General features: G+C 43.8%; 1 protein-coding gene across 4 annotated transcripts in view; it reads right to left on the bottom strand.

The window, feature by feature from the left end:
• Positions 1 to 19,820, bottom strand: part of LIMA1 (LIM domain and actin binding 1) — a 52,833-nt gene extending 33,013 nt beyond the window's left edge. For 2 of the 4 annotated variants that reach the window (XM_074979815.1, XM_074979818.1), the window contains exons 1-2: positions 19,763 to 19,820; positions 605 to 742 (exon numbers count right to left, since the gene is read on the bottom strand). In XM_074979815.1, the coding sequence (XP_074835916.1) occupies positions 605 to 723 (119 nt within the window). In that variant the 5' untranslated portion in view covers positions 724 to 742; positions 19,763 to 19,820. Of the gene's footprint in view, positions 1 to 604; positions 743 to 19,175; positions 19,535 to 19,762 lie in introns of those variants that run through there. The other 2 variants (XM_074979817.1, XM_074979816.1) reach the window with 2 other exon arrangements.
• Between the last annotated feature and the right edge of the window lie 2,039 nt (positions 19,821 to 21,859).

Genomic DNA, 21,859 nt, shown 5'->3' with positions numbered 1-21,859 from the left:
TTCACCTCTTCTAGTGAATGCTCCCCCAACAAAGGATTGTCATAAAAGTTAAGGAGGATATCTACAAGGAACTTTGTTAAAATACTGGTTTTGGACTAGCCCTTTTAAACACCTGGAGTTTTATCAGGAAATTCATTACTGGATAATTGGCAACTGTCAGGACAGAGCTTCAAATTGGAATTATACTGGAGCTGTAAGAGGAGATCCTGGTCTCCACCATGCCTTGTGGAAACTGTAGGCCTGAGGGGTGAATGCTGCGTCACATACAAAGGATGTAAAGATCAGTTTCTGCTGAAAAAGTAAGTCCGGGGTGATAGCTACTAAACCCCAGCTATGGTTGTCTAATATCATATTATGAAAAATATCAGCAAAGCTGCACCCTCCTTTCCAATAAGAGCCGATGCTAGTAATCTCAATGGCAGCCAATAAAGGGTATTATAATTCCGTGGCTAAGACATAACAATTCTATTAGTATTTTATTGCCCAGAGCATGGGCTTTAACTGAATTTTGAAAAAGGTAAGCAGTGCAGGTGGGGCTCTGCCACCATCAGTTTGCAAGGTGCAACCTGCATCTGGCTTTGAACTAACACCTCACAACACTTACTTGGAGAACCTTTCCAGGAGAGCTGATGACTTATTCTTGTTGACTAGAGAAAGCTCTTTGGCAGTGATTCTCAGAGACTGTGATGTCCATTGTCTTCTGTTAAATGGAGATGGCTCCATCTTGCGGGAGCAGAAATATCTATTAAAAAATACAACAAAGAAACAATATGAACTAGTGAGCCAAAAGGAAAGGAGCTTGCTGCTAAGTGGATCTGGATTGAGTGGCTATAAATTGTCAGTCTTTATTTAGGCATTACAAGCATATATCAATCACTGCTGCCCAGTCAGGGTCACTACGAGCTCCTTGGATCAACTGGATTTAAAAACAAACAAAAAAATTCAGAACAGATCCAGACAACCAAGTTCCTTGAAAAATCTATTTTACTGGTAAAAACACTGGTCATTGCAACAGAATAGGAGGAGAGCTCAGAATGAAAAAGATACCAATATGAGAGCCCCCACAATTCAGATCCATCAGCTCCATTGCATAAATAAGCTTTACTTGCCATCTCCCACTCTGGCTTCTCAAACAAATCTTCAGGCATTTGTATAAGGTTAGAATTATGAAACCTATGATGATATCAGTCCTCTGCAAACATTGTTCATTTCTTGTCAGTCTTCAGATTTAAGGCAGCAGCTGTTTCCTTTGAAAGTTGGAAAAAGGCCTCTGCTCATGGACAGGTTTGCAAAGTTTATATTACAATAGTGCTCATTAGCCTTAAACACATTCTGTACTACTGTAAACTTGGATATGGTTCTCAACAGCTCCTTAGCATAGAAACTGTCAGAAAGCAAAACCAGAATTTACACATATCCAACTATTTTTAAGAGTTGTTTGAGGACCCCGTGAAAACTCCACAAACGATTTGGCTCTTAGGGCATGTTGCTTGTTCTTCCTTCTGTGACATTGGGTAGCAGTGTATCACCTGATCATGCAAGAGACACTGCAAGGCGACACTGCTTTCAAGGCAACACTTCTTCTCATATGTCTGAAGATGTGCTTCCATAATGCGCGGGAGGATAATAAATTGATAGCGGGAAACGTATAGTGTTATGGTAGAAAAATGTGACCACATTCAATTTTTTTCCCACTGGTTTTCTGTATTTAACGTTCTCCAGTCACAAGTGGGAAGACAGGTTGTTTATTTGCTAGATGTTGTGGAGCCTTCAGAATATAGCTCCACAGATCCACTCTTGGAAGAAAAAAAAAATATCAGCTGAGATGGAAGCACTAAGAAAATTTGACAGCATTACTACAACTTAAGGCACAGACTAGCACACATCTCCACAGACTTTTTTCCTAACCCATGCAAATGAGGACCCAGAATAAAGAAAAACATGCGTAAGGATGATGCCCTACTTCATGATATAATGCACTCAAAATTAGTTCCTGGTTTGGAAACTCATGTTTTGCAAGCACAGCAAATCCAGGTTGCAATGCCATTGTACAAATTTCATATCAATCCTTTCAGGCTATACTTCTGCTTAAGTGTGAGAACAGCTCTTAAAAATCTGTAGGTGGCCAAGCCAGTATGTTCTAACTTCTCCAATTTCAGGTATTGGAGATGGCACCTCCACCCCAGGTAGTTCTGAAGAAATCTGTCCATTTGAATTTCATTGGCACAATATTCTGAATGGACTACAGTACAATCCACAGCAGCTCATACTGACAAACCAGTGCCCAAACTAGTTTGCATAGGAAGTTTTGCTTTTATATTAGCCACAATCTCAAAACAGTAAAAAAACAACAAATAAAAGCATACTATGGAATCGTTAAATGGTGGTGAGGGGGGAACCCCCAGGGGTGTAGAGGAAATAGAGAAGAAATTACTCTAACTTAAACCAAATGTTTATCTTGATGCCAAAAGCTACTTTACTCTGTCATGCCTCATAGGGCCTTAGAAAACAAGTTAAGATACTCAGAATTTTCATGTGGTCAAATAGCTAAGTGATGAAGTCTGTTCTGGGTGTACAGTCATTTCCTGGAAGATTAATAAAAAAGTCTAACATGCCAATTCCTTAGAACAAAAGAGATGTCCAATAAAGAAGAGACTAAGGGTACATCTGGCCTACGTGGAAGATCAACCTGGTCAGGGTCGATCTTCCAGAATTCAACTTCATACTCCCGGTAGAGACGCAAGAAATTGAACTAGCTGGGGTTGGCTGTCGACCCCTGTACTTCTCAATATCGTGAAAAGTAAGGGAGGTCCATGTGAGATCTTCTCCTGTCGACCTCCCTCTGTGAAGACAGCTGAGTAAGTCAATTGCAGATAAGTTGATTCTAGCCACAAAATTGCTGTAACTATGCAATTCTAGGTATGATAGACTTACCTGCCTAGTGTAGGCCAGGCCTCAGACCCTCCTCCCATGTCAAGTAATTTTTTTTAAGTCATTGCATTGAAGAGTGTCGAGATATGGCAGAAAAATTGACAGGTTGATGGGAGTTAAAAGAACAGTAACATGTTCTCTAGGCCGAGGGAGGGTTTGAAAAGGTAAATACATATCACAGAATCATAGGGCTGGAAGGGACCTCAGGAGGTCATCTAGTCCAGCCCCCTGCTTCAAGCAGGATCAACCCCCACTAAGTCATCCCAGCCAGGACCTTGTCCAGCTGGAACTTAAAAACCTCAAGGGATGGACAATCCACCACCTCTCTAGGCAATGCATTCCAATACTTCACCACCCTCCTCATGAAGTAGTTTTTCCTAATATCTAACCTATACCTCTCCCTCTTCAACTTCAGACCATTACTCCTTGTTCTGCCACCTGATTCCACTGAGAACAGTTTCTCACCCTCCTCTTTAGAGCTCCCCTTCAGGAAGTTGAAGGCTGCTATTAAATCACCTCTAAGTCTTCTCTTCTGTAAACTAAACAAGCCCAAATCCCTCAGCCTATCCTCATAGGTCTTGTGCTCCAGACCCTTAATCATTTTTGTTGCCCTCCACTGAACCTGCTACAGCACATCCACATCTTTTTTATACCGGGGAGCCCAAAACTGGACACAATATTCCAGATGTGGCCTCACCAGTGCCAAATAGAGGGGAATAACTACTTCTCTAGATCTGCTCGAAGTGCTCCTCCTGATGCACCCTAGCTTGCCATTAGCCTTCTTGGCTACAAGGGCACGCTGTTTACTCATATCCAGCCTTTCACCCATCATAACCCCTAGGTCCCTTTCCGTCGCACTGCTGCTGCTGCCGAGCCAGTCAGTCCTCCGCCTATAACTATGCTTGGGATTCTTCCACCCCAGGTGCAGGACTCTACACTTCTCCTTGTTGAACCAATCAGTTTTCTTTTGGCCCAGTCCTTCAATTTATCCAGGTCACTCTGGATTCTCTCTCTACCCTCCAACATATCTACCTCTCCCCCGAGTTTTGTGTCATCTGCAAACTTACTGAGGGTGCAATCCAGTCCCTTATCCAGATCGTTAATAAAGATGTTGAACTGCACCAGCCCCAGAACCGAACCTTGAGGCACTCTGCTTGAAACTGACCACTGTCCAGATATTGAGCCATTGACCACTACCCACTGGGCCCAACCATCAAGCCAGCTTTCTATCCATCTACACCAAGGATCCAAACCATATTTCCTTGACTTATGGACTAGAATGTTGTGGGAGACCATATCAAAAGCTTTGCTGAAGTCAAGGTATATCACTTCCACTGATTTCCCCATGTCCACAGAGCCTGTTACCTCATCATAGAAGCTAATCAGATTGGTCAGGCAGGACTTGGCTCAACTAAAATGATTAACAGGGGTTGTGATAGTCCAGAAAGCTGAATGATGTAAATAAAGCGAATATTCATTCAGTGTTGTAACATTATCAGCTTAATGGATACTGTAAGAGTAAGTAAAGTCAGACATAAGTAAGATTACCATAACTCAGGGGCTTGAAACCTGCAGCTGCAGTGCAACATGACTCTTTCAGGACTTCTTCATGGCTTCTGACACTTTAATTGCACAGTTAAAACAAACCCTCCTGATTATTTTTGATAAATGGTCAACATCTAAAAGCCCAACAATTAACACATCTAAATATCCAGCATTTTGAGATCATATTTTGTTTGCTAACTCCCCCTTTAATATTAACAGAGAGGAAGCCGTGCTAGTCTATACACTATCAAAACAAAAAACAGTCAAATAGCACTTTAAAGACTAGCAAAATAGTTTATTAGGCGAGCTTTCATGGGACAGACCCACTTCTTCAGACCATAGCCAGACCAGAACAGACTCAATATTTAAGGCACAGAGAACCAAAAACAGTAAGCAAGGAGGACATTGTGGGATATAATACTGTATCTGTGTTTTGATCTTGTTGCTAATAAACTCTTGATTTTGAAAAGGAAAAGGAAGCTTGCACATTTCTGTTGGGAAGGGCAACACACATTTTAAGAAAGAAAACTGAAATTAAATGTGAAATAAAATTTGCATAATTAAAGTGGGTTCAGGAGTGAAAGTCAGGAAGATAGTAGTACACACACGTAAAGTGTGAGGCAATACAACAAATATGTCTGGTAGTAGACACATATTGCATTACAAATCACTGTGCGCGCTGTTCTTAAAATAGGGCTTACAAAACATAGTTTTATGTTATTTATTAAGGACCATCTCACATTCACATGCATTGAGGCTCTTGAATTATTGAGTTTTTACCAAATTTGGAAAAAAAAATGGTTCTTCTTGATATTTTGGTGGCTGACCCCTGCTGTAACTGAACAGGAAGGCAGAGGAGCTGAATGTTTCAGTTGTTTTTGTTTTCTTAGTCATTTACATTTCAAACTGAACATCACTTTAAAGTGACAAGGTGGGTGATGTAATCTTTATTTTAATTGCACCAACTTCTGTTAGAGAGAGCAAGCAAGCAAAGCTTTTCACTTACCTGCAGAAGACCTCTATGTCTGGGAAATGTGTGTGTCAGATAAATACAAGGTGGAACAGATTCTTTAGCATAAACAGGCATATTTCAAGGGACCACTTGGCCACAACCACTGCATATAAGATTTAGACAACATATATGGAGAGAATAGATGGTAAGGACCCTTGTAGGCTATAAAAGACTCTCTCCCAGGAAAAGTAGTGAAAGCTCCCTTGTGTGGGCTATTTAACAGGCTGGACACAGCACAAGAAAATATATACAGTATGGGAGCAATCCTGCATTAGCAGAAAGATGAACTCCATTCTTAGTATAGCCCTGTAATCTCTAGTAGTAGTAGTAGTAGGCATCCTTCAGTCTACGTAAACTATGGATCGCGCCCTTCGTAGTTCCATTTGGAATCATCATTTGCAGCGTTGACTGTGACTGTGAAAGCCCACACAACAGTGACAGTCCTTGCTGCATCTCTTGCATGTGTAATGGGTATCTGGCAGGTCCTTACTGTGCTTTCTGTGGGCTCACTTCTCTTCTGCTAGCTGTCTGATCCTCACCTCGCCCTTCTGAAGGCCCTTGTGTAGCTCCTGCCTCCATCTGCTGATCGTCTGCCAGCTCCTCCCAGCTGTCCGGCTCGATGTCTACCTCCCTGAGGCCCCTCTTGCAAACATCTTTGTAGCGCAACTGGGGGCATCCAGGAGGTCTTTTACCACAGGCTAGCTCGCCATACAGGATGTCTTTTGGGATCCTTCCATCATTCATCCTGTGGGATGCGGCCAAGCCAGCGGAGCCGCCGCTGCCTGAGGAGGGTGTGCATGGTTGGGATTTCAGCTTGCTCAAGGACGGTGGTGTTGGACACTCTGTCCTTCCACGATATTCCAAGGATGCGCCTGAGGCAGCGCAAGTGGAAGACGTTCAGCCTCTTTTCCTGGCAGGCGTACAGGGTCCAAGACTCGCTGCCGTAAAGGAGGGTGCTGAGGATGCAGGCTCTGTAGACTTGCATTTTGGTGTGAGTGTACAGCTTGTTGTTATTCCACACTCTCACGCTGAGTCTGGACAGAGTTGTGGCTGCTTTTCCAATCCTCCTATTTAGCTCAGTCTCCAACGACAGGGTATCAGTGATGGTGGACCTGAGGTAAATGAACTCGTGGACGACCTCTAACGTATAGTTGCCAATGCTGATTGATGGAGGTTCAGCAACGTCCTGACCAAGTATGTTTGTCTTCTTTAGGCTGATGGAAAGCCTGAAGTCCTTGCATGCTTTGGAGTACTGATCCAGCAGTTTCTGAAGCTGGTCTTCTGTGTGTCACACTACAGCAGCGTCATCTGCGAACAGCATATCTCTGATGAGGACTTCCCGCACCTTAGATTTCGCTTTCAGCCTTGCAAGATTAAACAGTTTCTCATCAGATCTTGTGTGCAAAAAGATGCCCTCTGTTGAAGATCCAAAGGTGTGCTTCACGAGGAGTGCAAAGAAGACCCCAAACAATGTCGGAGCGAGGACACATCCTTGTTTGACACCACTCCTGACGCTGAAAACATCCGATAACGTGCTGTCATATTGGATTGTTCCTCTCATGTCTTTGTGGAAATACTGGATCATCTTGAGTAACCGTGGTGGACAGCCTATCTTGGGGAGAAGTTTGAACAGTCCATCCCTGCTGACGAAGTCGAAGGCAATATAGAGTGGCTTCCTCTGCTCCCTGCATTTCTCCTGCAGCTGCCTCAGAGAGAAGACCATATCAACGGTAGATCTCTCTGCGCAGAATCCGCACTGTGATTCGGGATACACCCTCTCAGCAATCTCCTGGAGTCTGTCGAGGATGACGCGAGTGAACAGTTTACCAGTGATGCTTAGGAGGGAGATTCCATGGTAATTGTTGCAGTCACTTCTGTCTCCTTTGTTCTTATTCAAGGTTACAATGTTGGCATCACACATATCCTGTGGAACCTCTCCCTCTCTCCAATACAGGCACAGCAGCTCATGTAGGGGTTCCAGGAGGGTGTCCATGGCACACTTGATTACCTCTGGTGGTTCACCATCCTGGCCTGGGGCCTTTCTGACTGCAATGCTGTCGATGGCTTTCTTCAGTTTGTCCACAGTTGGTTCCTGATCCAGTTTGTCCATTATTGCTAGCAGCTCAACAACATCGAGGGCTGCATCAACCACAACCTTCTCATGTGAGTACAGCTCAGAGTACTGCTTGACCCAGTGCTCCATCTATTTGGCTTTGTCAGTGATGACCTTCACCAGATTTGGATTTCAGAGGTGCCATCTTGTTCTGGGTGGGTCCTAATGCCTTCTTGATGCTCTCGTACATTCCCCTGAGGTTACCAGAGTCAGCACTGGGCTGGATGCTGCTGCATAGCTCAAGCCAGTAGTTGTTGGCACAGCGCCTGGCTGTCTGCTGTACTGTTTTTCTGGCTGCTCTGAGTGCTTGCAGGGTACTCTGTCTCGGTAAGCGTTTGTACCCCAGGAGTGCAGAGTGCTTCTTTTCGATGGCTGGAATCATCTCATCGGAGTTAGCTTCAAACCAGTCATTTGTGTTTCTAGCTCTTCTTCCAAACACTGACAAGGCCGTGTTGTACATTGTATCCCTCAGATGCTGCCGTCTGGATGTCACAACAGCACTCCCAGGGCTGCTGCGCAGATTCTCCTCGAGGGTCACTCTGAACTTTTTAGCTCTCTCTGAGTTTGCTGTCTTTCTGGCATGAATGTGGGGCCTTCCAGTTGGTTTAGAGTGGTACAGCTTCTTGGGTCTCACCTTGAGTTTGGAGCAAACTAGCGAGTGATTTGTATCGCAGTCGGCACTATCGTAGCTGTGTGTCAGAAGAACGTTTCTGAGGTTATCACGTCTAGTGATGACCACGTCTAGTTGATGACAGTGTTTTGAGTATAGGTGTCTCCATGACACACTGTGCTGTGGCTTGGTTTGGAAAAATGTGTTTATGATGCACAGATTGTGGCACGTGCAAAGTTTGAGAAGATGCTGTCCATTTTCATTCATTTTTCCCACACCTAAGTGGCCTAAGCAGGAAGGTCACGAGTCACGATTGGCTCCAACTCTTGCACTGAAGTCACCCAAAATGTACAGTTGTTTGCGAGCAGGTATTTGTGCTATGGCAGCACCAAGCACGTCATAGAACTTGTCTTTTACTTCTGGTGTGGCATACAGGGTTGGAGCGTAAGCGCTGATCAGGTGGACAGGACCGGCGCAAGTTTGAAGTATGACCTGAAGGAGTCTTTCTGATCCGCCCTTGACTAATTCTACCATTTGTAGAAGGGTGTTTCTGATGGCAAAGCCAACACCATGCTCCCTGGGTTCATCTTGGGCTTTACCCTGTCAGAAGAAGGTGTAGTCCTTTTCCTTTAGAGATCCCAAATCTGCAAGTTGCGTCTCTTGCAGAGCAGCAATGTCAACTTGGAGCCTCTTCAGTTCCTCATTGAGGACAGCGGTCTTTCGGGTGTCGCTGATGTGCTGAAGATCTTCAGTCAAACCGGTCAACCTGGTACACACATTCCAGCAAGCAAGCTTAAAACTTTGATGGTTTCCTTTTCTTGTTGATTTTCTTATTGGTTTGCCTGGTACTCAAATTTCAGTCACTTGTCAGGTTTGGGAACCTTAAGCCTCACACACCCAGTGAGGCATGTGAACTGTGGCAGGACAGTACTCTTCTGGCTGGGGGCTGCCCAGCTTGAGGCAGGTGGTGACTGTCCAGTGAGATGCGATGATCTCTCCCACCGTCGAAGGCAACCCCTGGCGCTCATTCTTTATGCCAATCAAGCAAGAGCTTATAACCGGTATCTGTTACCTCCCGTGTTGGTTCAACGCTGTTAAGCGATGCTGGAGTACCTCTCCAGGCGAGAGCCTAGGCAATTTTTTTGGGACCCTGGGCTGAGCCCTGTAATCTCTAACTCCCTTGGTTCAGTGTGAACCCAAAGCAGTTTGTTATCAGTAGGGCCTAGAGCTTTGGTGTGTATTTTTCACAGGATAATCACTTTAATATAAAAACATTACCTTTGCCCAAACTAGGGAAATATGGTCTAGATTACATTACTGTTAAAATGGGTGCATGAATGATAGGAAGTATCTAAGAGTAAAACAAAAAAAGCAGTCATGTAGCACTTTAAAGACTAACAAAATAATTTGTGAAAATGCTACGACTGCCTTTTTGTTTCGACAGAATGCAGACTAACACAGCTATGTCTCCATCACTATCTAAGAGTAAGTATCACTGGTTTGCTGTCAGATTAGAAGGGCATATCTTGTGGGGTCTTGCAGAGGTCAGTCCAAGGCCCAGTACCTCCAATGTTTCCAATAAGGATTTGGGCAATGGAATGGAAAGTATCCTTTAAAAATTTGCAGATAACCTTACGCTAGGAAAGCTGGCAAGCTCTACAAAGCAGGATTAGTGTTCAAAATTACCTTGCCAACTTGGAGAATTGGTGTGAATGCCACACTGTAAAGTTCAATAAAAACAAGCGAAGTACTTTCTGTTAGGAATTAAAAAGCCAAACAAAAAAAACCACATCTACAAAATGGGGAATAACTGGCTAGGTGGCAGTATTGTGAAAGATCTGGAGATTATAGCAGATCTCAAATTGAATGAATCAGTACGATGCAGTTGCAAAAAGGCAACAGTCTGGGTTCTATTAACAAGAGTGGGGTAGGTACAACATGGGCCATAACTGCACCACTTCCCTTGGCACTGGTAAGGCAACAGAGGAAATACTGTGTCCAATTGCTGGTGTCAGACTTTAGAAAAGATATGGACAAAATGGGTGGAAGTCTAGAGGAGACTAACAGAAGTGATAAAAGATACAGAACACCTGAACTATAAAGAAAAGTCAGGTGGTGCGGAGGACATCTGTAGTCTGAAGAAGGGACTGAGTGGGGACCTGCAACAGTCTAAAACTGCATTCAGAGCTGCCCCGCCCTACATAGGCAAGTTTCAGAGCAGATGGTATGGGTTTGGTGAGCTTGGAGAAGCACTGATCTGCTTTCAGCACCATGGAAACAGCTACTTCTCCATGAGAAGCCTGTTTTTCCCTAAGCAATTTGCCAATGAATTCAGTTTCAAAGCTGACCTATAAGAAGCAATATAAAAATGCTTTGCCCTTAGGAAGTTGATAGATACACCAAATTCCTCTGAAGCAGCTATATCTCAACAGCAGAGTCAGATCAATTTAAGTTCACGTAAAGAGCAACACATGAGCTCCTGCATACAGTAGCTAGTTTATCGAGGTTCCTGTAAGCAGAAGCCCTGGGCCACACAAATCGAGTGGGAGGTTTTTCCCCACCTCTTCTACTTCCAATTGCCCTCACTCTCCTCAACCTCTCCAAGAAAAATGGAATGGGTATTGTACGGCATGGGCACTTGCCTCACACTCCCACCAAGTATCGGAGGGGTAGCCGTGTTAGTCTGGATCTGTAACAGCAGCAAAGGGTCCTGTGGCACCTTACAGACTAACAGAAAAGTTTTGAGCATGAGCTTTCGTGAGCACAGACTCAGATGGCATCTGAGTCTGTGCTCATGAAAGCTCATGCTCAAAACTTTTCTGTTAGTCTATAAGGTGCCACAGGACCCTTTGTTGCTACTCCCACCAAGGAGTGTGGTTGAGAGGCTTCCCCTGCATCCTGACAGGAATGCCAGGAAGACAGTACAGGTTGGGAGAGGGGGGACCCAATTGGCTGGGGCCACTGGGCCTGGGCCCTGTTAGCCCATTGGCTAATCTGTCACTTCCTGCAACTTACACAAAGCTGTGCTACTTCAGATCCACTGAGAAATTGGGAGGGAGGAAGAAACACATTTTGCCTATTTTCCCCATCTCTTGCATCAATAATTCAAAAGAATAAGTTTCAGGTTTGACTTGATAACTTAAGTAACATCATCTTTCCTCAGCCATACTGCTCATTTTTAATAAAGAAAAGCTCAGTTCCATTTCCAAAAGCAAAGTGGAGCCATCCCCCAGTGCATCCACAGATGAACCCACAAAAATGAAAATATCTACAATTGTATTTTTGTGCTGTGTCTCTAGAAACATACCTAGGGCACCAAGGCATATGTTGCAACACTGCTACTTTATCCAAAAGCATACATGGACCATTCTATACAGAAGTTTACATTCAGAGGAAGTAACTGAAGTATTACTGTTATTGAAATTTGAGTAGTGGAGTACATTAGGCCCCTTCTTTCCCAAAATCCCATACTGACCAGCTAATTCCAACAGTCTCTACACTTCACAGGTGTTTCCCATGCTTCCCCATTGTGGAACACTTCTCAGTGCGTGCAACATCACAAATGGATTCACTGACCAGTTTCTGAACTGCTTCCTTAGATAAGAAGAAGGGTTGTCAGAATCAACGACTGCCATGTCTGGGAGATGCTTTAGCAAAGCTGTGGATGATTATAGCCCAGTACAAGCACACACCTCTCTCCCCTTCATTTCCTACCTTGTGTATAATACAGAAATGCATTCTGTCAGTTGGACTGGCATTGTCATTATAAAACTTAGTTTGAGATGTAAGTAAGCCAACTATTCGGTATCTTACAAAATCTGAGCTTGCTAGTTCAGTCTCTAGATGTACATTTCAGGTCTAGGAAGCTGGGAATGGGGAATTAACATGCTCTAGGAGAGCAAACTTCAGAGTCTGCCTTTTGAAACAAGGGAAACCATTTTGTGGCTAATCCTTCTCTCTGTCAGAAGTCACCACAAAGCAGAACACCATTTCTAACCTTGTTGATGAGAAAAGAAGCTGCTCCACAAAGGAATTAGATTTAGTAGTGCAAGAGATATGTCAAGATGGGAGAGGCTCACATAGTGACTATGCCATCATGTTTATAAAGCTCAACTCACCACTGAAGAAATCAAAATAACTTTAGATGTTGTGAAGCATCATCAGCTGGACAAATCAAGGTCAGCTAAGTGACCACAATGAGGCCACAGAGGAGGAAACTACAGAAGCCAATGACAGAGGTGACCAAGGCAGGGAGCAGAGGCAAAGATGGAGAACAGAGAGACTTCAGTAGTAGCATGGGTGGTGCGGGGGAAGATGTGGGAAAATAAAAGACAACATGGAAGTTGCAAGGCAGGGTGGTAGAAGGGCAAGGATAGAAGGAATTGATACAATAGCTGGAACTGACAATTATCTTATCTTCCTTTATATCTATTGGCCCAAAGGGCAGGCAGGTGAACCTTCAGGCCTGGGAAGTACATTGAGATTCTCAGATATCTGATGCTCTAGGAGAGCTGGGTTCAAGAATATAGATTACTTTCCTTCCTCTCCAACACATCTCTGCATCAGACAGTCCTGTTGGCTTCTTAGCAATCACATGAACTTTGGATCAACCTAATATAATCAAACCATAAGCAAATAAGAAATCTATCCACCTATTGGCAAGCAAATGGGTTAGCCTTAGAGGCAAAGCTACAGCTTCTATTCTGTAGGTATGCTCAGACAAGGTAAGCCACAGGAAGAAAGGAGTGCAGGGCATGCTGCAGCACTCCCTGACTTGAAGTGGTTTCCACTATATACAGGAATTACAGTTTGGTTCAAATGTCTGACAGCACTCCCACAAAAAATATTATTCCAGCATGCTGGGCACAGCCGAGATCTGGGTGTAAGTGTATGCCATGCATTAATATATCGCCCTCTTAGCCACAGAGAAGTACCCACTAAAACACAATAAGCCTAGCCATGCTTTGTACCTTGCATATTAACATGTAATGCTCCACACTCTGCACTTTACAGGAGTAAGCTTGGTGTTTAGTGCTAGCTAAAAACAAATTACATGTTCTAAACAGGAAACCTCTAATAAAGTTGCATTTCAATTTCAGAGAACTCTAATTTCGTATTTTCACTCTGGTTTGGGTGTACAGCTCGGTGGAATATTGACACAAATAGACTTAGTTGACTTTGTAAAGCAATTGCTATTTTTCTTTTATAATTTTTAGTTTGTTGAAGGTCAGATCATTTATAGGAAAATCCTGATACCAAGATATGGTGGCCAGCTGATATTGACGTTAAGAGACAGCGCTACTGTAACAGAAAGAATACTCCAGGGAAATTGAAAGTGTACAGAAGTGTTTAAATAGCACACCTTCTTTTAAAAATATTAACATTCTGCTCCCTTATCTTGGATGGCGACAATTCTGACTTAGGCAGATAAGACATGAATTACATTTCAAGATACCACTCCTTTAGCTACATTCTCCTCAGTATTCAAGTGATCTGACTCATTCCAGAAAACATCTCTTCCCTAATGGGAACAATCCCTGTTAAGTTTCTCAAAACTAAAACAAAACAGTTTGCTTGATCTTGAATGACTCCAGGGTACACTTGTACAAAATTAAAGGTCTCATGAAGATGTTAACAAATCTGCATTTCCATATTCTTTACACCTTCAAATACCTTGTTCAGTTTAAACATTCATTATTTTTCTAAAGTATCCATGCTACTTCCTAGTCCCCTCAGGGTAAATCTTTCAAGACCACTTCCTGAAAGCAACATTCATTTTCTGCTCTGAGTATTATTCCTCTGGTTTGTACAAACATGTCTTATGTTGCACAATACAAAAATTCTCTGCCCCAGAGATTCACCATTTAAAGGATGCACACAAGGCACACAGAGAAACGCAGAAGAGTGGATAATAAAGTGGTTATTTGCCAACAGAAATGTCTGTACTTGCCATCACAATTCCACTGCAGAACTTATGTGACTAGCTGCATGATTATGGAACATTTTGGAGCAGCATCTGCCTGATAGGTGGCACGTGAAATTCCCTCTAGCTATATATTCCACAGGGATAGTACATAAATAACCTGCCTCAAACGCTTTTCTATCTGCCTGACAAGTCTTGGAACTAAACTTCTTCTCCGCTCCATTCAAATCTCACTGTAAATAATTTGCACAGTTAAAGATTGAGTGTCTTATTTTAGTTTTCTCAATTGTTTTGTTGTATTTGTTAGTGTAGTTCTGAGTCTCCTTCAGTTTTGTCCCAACATGGTTGACTAGTATTTAAAAAAAAAAAAAAAAAAACACACACCAAGAAGAATTACCATAGGAAGCATGGGGATTTAAGAAGTGTTCCTCTTGAACCATGAATTGTATTCTGCCTCAGACCACAGAAAGAAATTCCCAGCCTGTTGTGGAAAAGCACTCCAGTTAAAGCCATAATATTTCAAGGCCTTCTTTAAAAGGCCTCAAAGGACCACAAAATTAACCTGTTAACCTAGTTCTGTAAGAGATTCTGGCAGCAGATAAGTGTGGGAGATTCGGTACAAAGGAAGTCTTTTAGAATGACTAGCCATGCTGATGGCATTATCACTTTGTGACCAGTATCCCATAAAAACATCAAAACAGGAACAACAGGATCATGAGCCTGGAATGGAGGCAAGGAAAACACCCCAAATACTGCCTCTTCAGATCTGTTGGGGGAGATCTGACATTCCCTGGAATAATGGCCGCATGAATAATGAGCTCTCAATGGTGTGGAATACCATCTAAGGAACCAGGGTAAGCAAGGCTCCTGTAAAAACCATGCTTGTTACCATGGATTTCCCTAAACTGAAAAAAGCAGGTTCCTTGCCACACCACTGCAATGCCACCTCAAGAGCAAAGTAGCTCAGACACAGGGACATATGCCTTCAGTAAGACTACTCAAGGTACACAAAGTGAGGAACATGCCAGTCTCTACAAGATTACAGGTTTAGTGAATAGTTAATTGTTTTGTATAATTATAACTGTAACACACCAACTACTCAATCTAAGAGAACCCACTAAAAATAAAACAGCCTTGCAAAATTCATCTTGAGGTGAGTTAAGGTTGGCAGGAAGGATCTAAATAAACCAGTAAGCTAGCATTTTTTATTATTATGGAAGAGTGGATGAGCAAATTTGGAGAGGATAGAATGGTGCAATAGCCATAGCTAAACTTCACTGTTTGCATCAAAAAGCTCTGTAAATCAAAACTCAACTTTTATCAGAGTAAAACTAATATGTTGGAAGAGCTAGAGTAAATATTTATACACAGATTTGACTCCTTATTAGTTAGCTGCCTCAAGGTGAGGCTGAGTGGTTTGTTTTGAAATAAATTTGTATTGACGTGTCTGCAAAAAGCAGCATCTGCTGTAACAGCTCATTAGTTAATATCAAAAGGGACATCAGAGCCAAGCAGTGGGAACAACAAAATAAAATCAACAGAAGTAGAGCAGGGCATATGCATTGATGACCTCCTAATCGACCAATTCTTCACCCAAGATCTCTAAAAAAAAATTATATATGTGTTTATTTTTATGGTGATAATCTGCAACAGTTACGTGCAGTGTTCTTGTAACCATGTTAACTACAGGATATTAGACAAGTGGAAGAGGTAATATATAGGACCAACTTCTGTTGGAGAGAGAGTGACAGGCTTTCGTGCTCATACAGCACTCTTCAAGTCAACACTTACTGGCAGTATATACACTTTCAAATTTTAAGTACAGTTGAACCTCTGTAGTTTGACAATCTGTTAGCCAGATGTCCCCTTACTATGGGTGTGACCATGTTTCCCATAGTCCCATTAAATTTGTTTACAACCACCAGTCTTGAACTTCCGTGTTTTGTGCTGTTCTTCAGCTCTAATTTACCCCTAAATGTCTTCTAAGAGCCCAGGAAGCAGAGAAAGTGTTAGTAATGCTGCTAGACAATATTGACTTTCCATGGTTCAACACATTCCCTGGTTTGGCACAGCTCAGTTCCTGAGAGGGCTATTTGTTTAGTATTATTGTATCTTTGCACTCCTAGTATCTTTCTGTGAGGTTTAGAAGTTAATTTGGCTATCATCTAAATAGTAATTTACCAGGATTACTATCCATTAGGTCATTAGGAGGACAAATTTTCAGTAGCTGGACACGTAACAAACCAGAGATACAGAACACTAACCCACTTTGCTGAATTTTAAGCTTTGGCAACACAGAATACTGAAAATAAACATCTCCTTGCCAGTTCTCTGATCTACAGAGACTCTGGAGCTATTTCTCAGGAATAATAGCACCTAAGTCCCAGATACTAGGTGCAGGGAATGACCATTTTCTTGGAACGCAATTCACAACTCTGGCTTGAAATATGATATAAAAACCTAGATTTAATACTCAGAAGTACTACAAGCATTTGCTTTAAGCCCAAACAAATGAGCTAATAAATGTGTGTTAAATCAGCAGGAACATATTCAAACATAAGAAGTTATTTAATATACCGAATAATGGACATTTTCACACCAAGCATTCTTTGGTAAAAGGCTCAGACATCTGCATCAACACAAATACCTCAGCAACTCAAGACTCTTCACAGTCTAGCCACCAAAACTACTGGCTTCTTCCCCAAAAGCACACTGAACTACTGTACTACAGTAACTACCACAACCTCCCATTAAGCTTCTTCACATTTGCTAAGGCTATATCTACACTTGGCAGGAATGTGGACGGCTGCTACGTAATTTTAGGTATGCCAATTGCATACCTAAAATCAGTTTTGCAGCAGTTGACATTGCTTCCTGTCTTCACTGCAGAATGTGAACAGGAGCTCTCCTCCTGCTGACATTCCTTGATCCTTGCATCTGGCAAGGAGTTCAGGGTTCGACATTGATCCCGGAACATGCCTTTTCGTGTATGTGCAAAACACTCCCCAGAGATCGAACCTAAGCATCCGGTCTTCCGCTACTAGTGCGGACCTAGCCTCAGTATCAAACTCCTGTAGGAATAAGCTTTGGCTGTACAATTCAAATGCTCAGGCTGTTCAATTAAAAGTTGACTCTGTAAACACTACATGTTTAAGCAACACTGTTACCTTAAAAATAGACAAATTATAAACATATTTGAGTCACATTCTACTGAACCACTGACTGCACTGCACTTCACTTCACAAAACAACAACAAACAGATCAGTCTCTAAAGATACTATAATATACTTTAACTGGTAGAATACTAGTTGACAAGTTGTCCCAGTTAAAAGGGGAGAGATACACACCTGCTGAATCTTTTGACTTTCTAACAGAAGTTTGTTAAAGCAGATACAGGAGGCACTGTAAAAAAAATAAAATTGCTACTCCCCAAGAAAGGAGAACAATGGATGTACAGATGCTTCTAAACTGATAAAGATACCAGCTGTGATACTGTTTATATGCAGACCCACTGACAAGGTAGGGCAAAGGGAGCAGTTGCTCCAGGGTCCCTTTGAAACAAGGTGGAGCACTGTGCCACCACTTTGTCCACAGCTCTGAGGGAGTGGGAGGGTGGGGGTGAGCAGGGATAATTGACTGCCCCAAGCCATGCCCCTTCCACCTTTGGCCCTGCCCTTTCCGAGTGTGGAAGTGGGTCCCCCTCCCACCCTGCCCTGGGGACTGTGGCAGCTCTTGGTGCTGCTTTTCATAGGAAACAAGATTCTAGTCTTACTAAAATAGTAGAATTCTGGAGCTACTTTAAAAAGTCTTTGCTAGTCATCAAAGTGAGATGGTGCTCTGCTCAAGAATTCTACAGATCTTAACATCTGTGTGATACCAAAACACAGTACCTTGAACTAAAAAAAAAAGTTACCTTTCATTTCAGAAATTCTGAAAGAATAAGGGTCTTTGGACTCACTATACAGTCTTATCTTTAAATCAGCAGAAACACAAAAAGATCAAGGTCTCCATTCAGACAATTAGATTGGAAGACACCACAAACATGATAGTCACAACAGGACAAAATGATAACTGAACCGTTTCCTTGGATTGTGGCAGGTCATCAAACATTTTTTTCTTAGCTTTTCATTCCTGAATATAAGTTTTCAAAATTCAGAGCCATACCTTGATTTCCCATCCAAAACAAAGAAGCCCACACTTGAGGAGGAGATGTGGCTATGAAGAAGTCACTTGTGATAACTGCTTTGCAGTTTCTAACGAAGGTTATCAAATTAGGCTGTGGCCTACAACCGTAACACTATAGCACACTAAGAGACCTCACTGAGGTTGACAGGTGTGAACTCACCATTCCATTAATATTACTGTAAGGACAAACCCCCACTTAAAATAAAGGCAAGCAGTTTTTTCTTTGTATTGTTTTGGATAGTTGTGCAGGAATGCAAAATGGACAAACTGGAAAAGAAAGAGAATGGAAGACAGTTGGAAAGAGTATCTGAAAGAATGTGGCTGACCCTAGAAGAAACCCAGGGAGAAGGTTTTAGGGTGCGATATGGGCTATTTGATTAAAATGAGTTAGAAACACAGATCAAAAAAGAAGAACAGTTTTCTGTGTCTTGTTTCTTTTTCTATTCAGAGACACAGGTCTGTATATGTTCTCTGTAAAGAAAGAGGCGTACATTAAAGAACTACCTATCACCCATTTATATTCCCAAATAGACCTACCAATTGGGCCTCAGGTATTTTGGCTGACCACCAAGACCAAAAGGGCTAACAATATGCAGAATCCATGTTTGTTGTGTTTGGAATCTATAGCAAAACCAAACCCACCCAGGCTTTGGGCAGATAGGAGAAAGGTACTTCACAAGAGCTGCAGGGGGCTTTGGCTTGATGACTGGAGCGGCACAGCTCTAGAGCAACAGCACAACCCTTTATTTTTTTTAAAGGAGCCGAAACAAGCCAAGGGGCCGCGCCTCCAGCTTGCCTTCCAAAGCTCTCCAGGAACTGTGGAAGCGAGTAGCGACTCGCTCCTCGCATGGCTTACCCCGGAGATTGCCGGCAGCCGGGCGGGACAAGAGGCGAATCCAGGAGGTGAAGTTTTGGCCCGGCTTTACAGGCACACTCCAGCTCACAAGGGCACGCGTCAGGGGGTCTCCATGGGCCTCTTGCAGGTGCACAAGCGCGGCTCCGGCTCACACGCGGCTGCCCCGTCCCACCCTTCTGCCTCGGGGCTCTTCAGCCCCACTTCCGCAGGAGCTCGCGGAGCGCCACCTCCCAGGGCAGCCAACACTCCCGGGGACAGGACAGAGCCAGGCCCCGCCCGCCACAGGAGCCCGTAGGCAGCAACCGCAGCGGGGCTGCTACCGGCCAGCAGAGAGCTCAGGCAGTGGGCCCAGGCTGGAAGCTCGGTGGCAAAGGCCGCGGCCTGGGACTCCGAATTCCGCACCCGCTGGCAGAGGACCGACTGACGGGCCGGGGGGCAGAGCGACCCGGACCCGGACCCGGACCCGGACCAGAGCCGAGCCGAGCCAGACCTTCCCCCTCCAGCGCCGCAGCACGCAAGGAACCGGAGCTCGCGGAAGACCAGCAGGCTCCCGACCGGGCCCAGGCCCCAGCGCCACCAACACCCACCTGCGCCGCGCACCTGTCGCTCGCTGCAGCAGACGCGATCGCTGCAGCGGCAGTGGCGCTCGGCCAGGCAGCACGGCTTTGGCCGCGCCCCCTCCTGCTGCTGGCCGCGCCCCGCTAACGCCTAAACCCCGCCTTTCCCTGCTCGCGTCCTCCCGCGCGCCAGCGCGCGCCTCTCCCGGACTCGCCCTCAGTGCGCATGCCCATTATTCCTCCTCGTCCAGCTTGCTGCTCTGATGCCTGATTGTCTTTATTTGTGGTTACTACTAGCTCCCGCTTTTATTTATTGGTTCGTTCACTTGTGGCAGGTAGCATTCAGAGTGGAAAAAACTGCACATTAGAGCAAACTGGGACTGACAGATTATTTAGCCAAGTAGATGCTCTTCATTTTCTGTTCGTCTGTAGACAGTTTTCTTGCAGGCAAACCAGATAACCTGCATTCCTCTCCCTATACTAAATACTGTACTGGGATGTTGGCAGTTTTGTGTACCTTCCTTAGCATGAAGTATGTTCATTTCAGTTGATAGGTGGCTCTTCAAGATAGCTATCTGTTCAATACACTGTGGCATACCTTTAGCTGGTTTGTTTTACTTCCTTTCTGCTCTTTTGGAAAGTCAATCAAGAAAATAAAAATAAAATAACAAAATCAATAATAAAAATTAAGTTTAGTCACCCTGCTCCAGATCTCCCTACACTTCTGGTTGGGAGTCTTAAGATGGCTTTCAACATGTAGAAATTCTGGGTCCATTGCTGCTTGTACCAGGTCTGTCTAACAATGCAATTCCACCACTCTGTTCTTGTGGCCCTGCTCCAGAACTACTACTCAGCATAGGGGATTTACGGTTACGAAAACGGGCATCAGCTCTCTTCACTGTTCTATAATTGCATGCAACCTATACAATCTCTTCAGCAAGGAACACCACCACTTTCTCAGGGTAAGAGGGTAAATAACCTCATCTGTCTCAGGCTCTGTGTCTGCTTGCTGGTTCCAAAGTGAGCATTATATCAATGCCAAATAGTTGGAGAGGTCATTATTCTGAGTTGGATCCAGGCCTTACCTCTGTCTGGAGCAAAGGCCATAGACAGAAATCTAGATCAAGCCAAGCTGGAAGCCATTTGCCTCTCTGGACTGGCAAGTGGATAGAAAACTGTTAGATCGTTGGGCTCAATGGGTAGTCGTCAACAGCTCAATGTGTGTTTGGTTGGCAGTGGGTAATTGTCAGTTTTATTCAACATCTTTATTAATGACCTGGATGAGGGAATGGACTGCACCCTCAGCAAGGTCACAGATGACAATAAACTGGGGGAGTGAGGTAGATACACTGGAGAGTAGGGATAGGGTCCAGAGTGACCTAGACAAACTGGAAGATTCACAGAATCACAGAATCATAGGGCTGGAAGGGACCTCAGGCGGTCATCTAGTCCAGCCTCCTGCTTCAAGCAGGATCAACCCCCACTAAGTTATCCCAGCCAGGACCTTGTCCAGCTGGGACTTAAAAACCTCAAGGGATGGACAATCCACCACCTCTCTATGCAACGCATTCCAGTGCTTCACCACCCTCCTCATGAAGTAGTTTTTCCTAATATATAACCTATACCTCTCCCTCTTCAACTTCAGACCATTACTCCTTGTTCTGCCATCTGACACCACTGAGAACAGTTTCTCACCCTCCTTTTTAGAGCTTCCCTTCAGGGAGTTGAAGGCTGCTATTAAATCACCTCTAAGTCTTCTCTTCTGTAAACTAAACAAGCCCAAATCCCTCAGCCTATCCTCATAGGTCTTGTGCTCCAGACCCTTAATTATTTTTGTTGCCCTTCGCTGAACCTGCTCTAGCAAATCCACATCCTTTTTATACTGGGGAGCCCAAAACTGGACACAATATTCCAGATGTGGCCTCACCAGTGCCGAATAAAGAGGAATAACTACTTCTCTAGATCTGCTCGAAATGCTCCTCCTAATGCACCCCAGTATGCCATTAGCTTTCTTGGCTACAAGGGCACACTGTTCACTCATATCCAGCCTTTCACCCACCATAACCCCTAGGTCCCTTTCCATCGTACTGCTGCTGAGCCAGTCGGTCCCCAGCCTGTAACAATGTT

The sequence above is a fragment of the Carettochelys insculpta genome, chromosome 29 (genome assembly GCF_033958435.1).
Source record: "Carettochelys insculpta isolate YL-2023 chromosome 29, ASM3395843v1, whole genome shotgun sequence".
In the NCBI taxonomy this organism is placed as follows: Eukaryota; Metazoa; Chordata; order Testudines; family Carettochelyidae; genus Carettochelys; species Carettochelys insculpta.
This window is presented reverse-complemented; position numbering and strand designations above follow the sequence as displayed.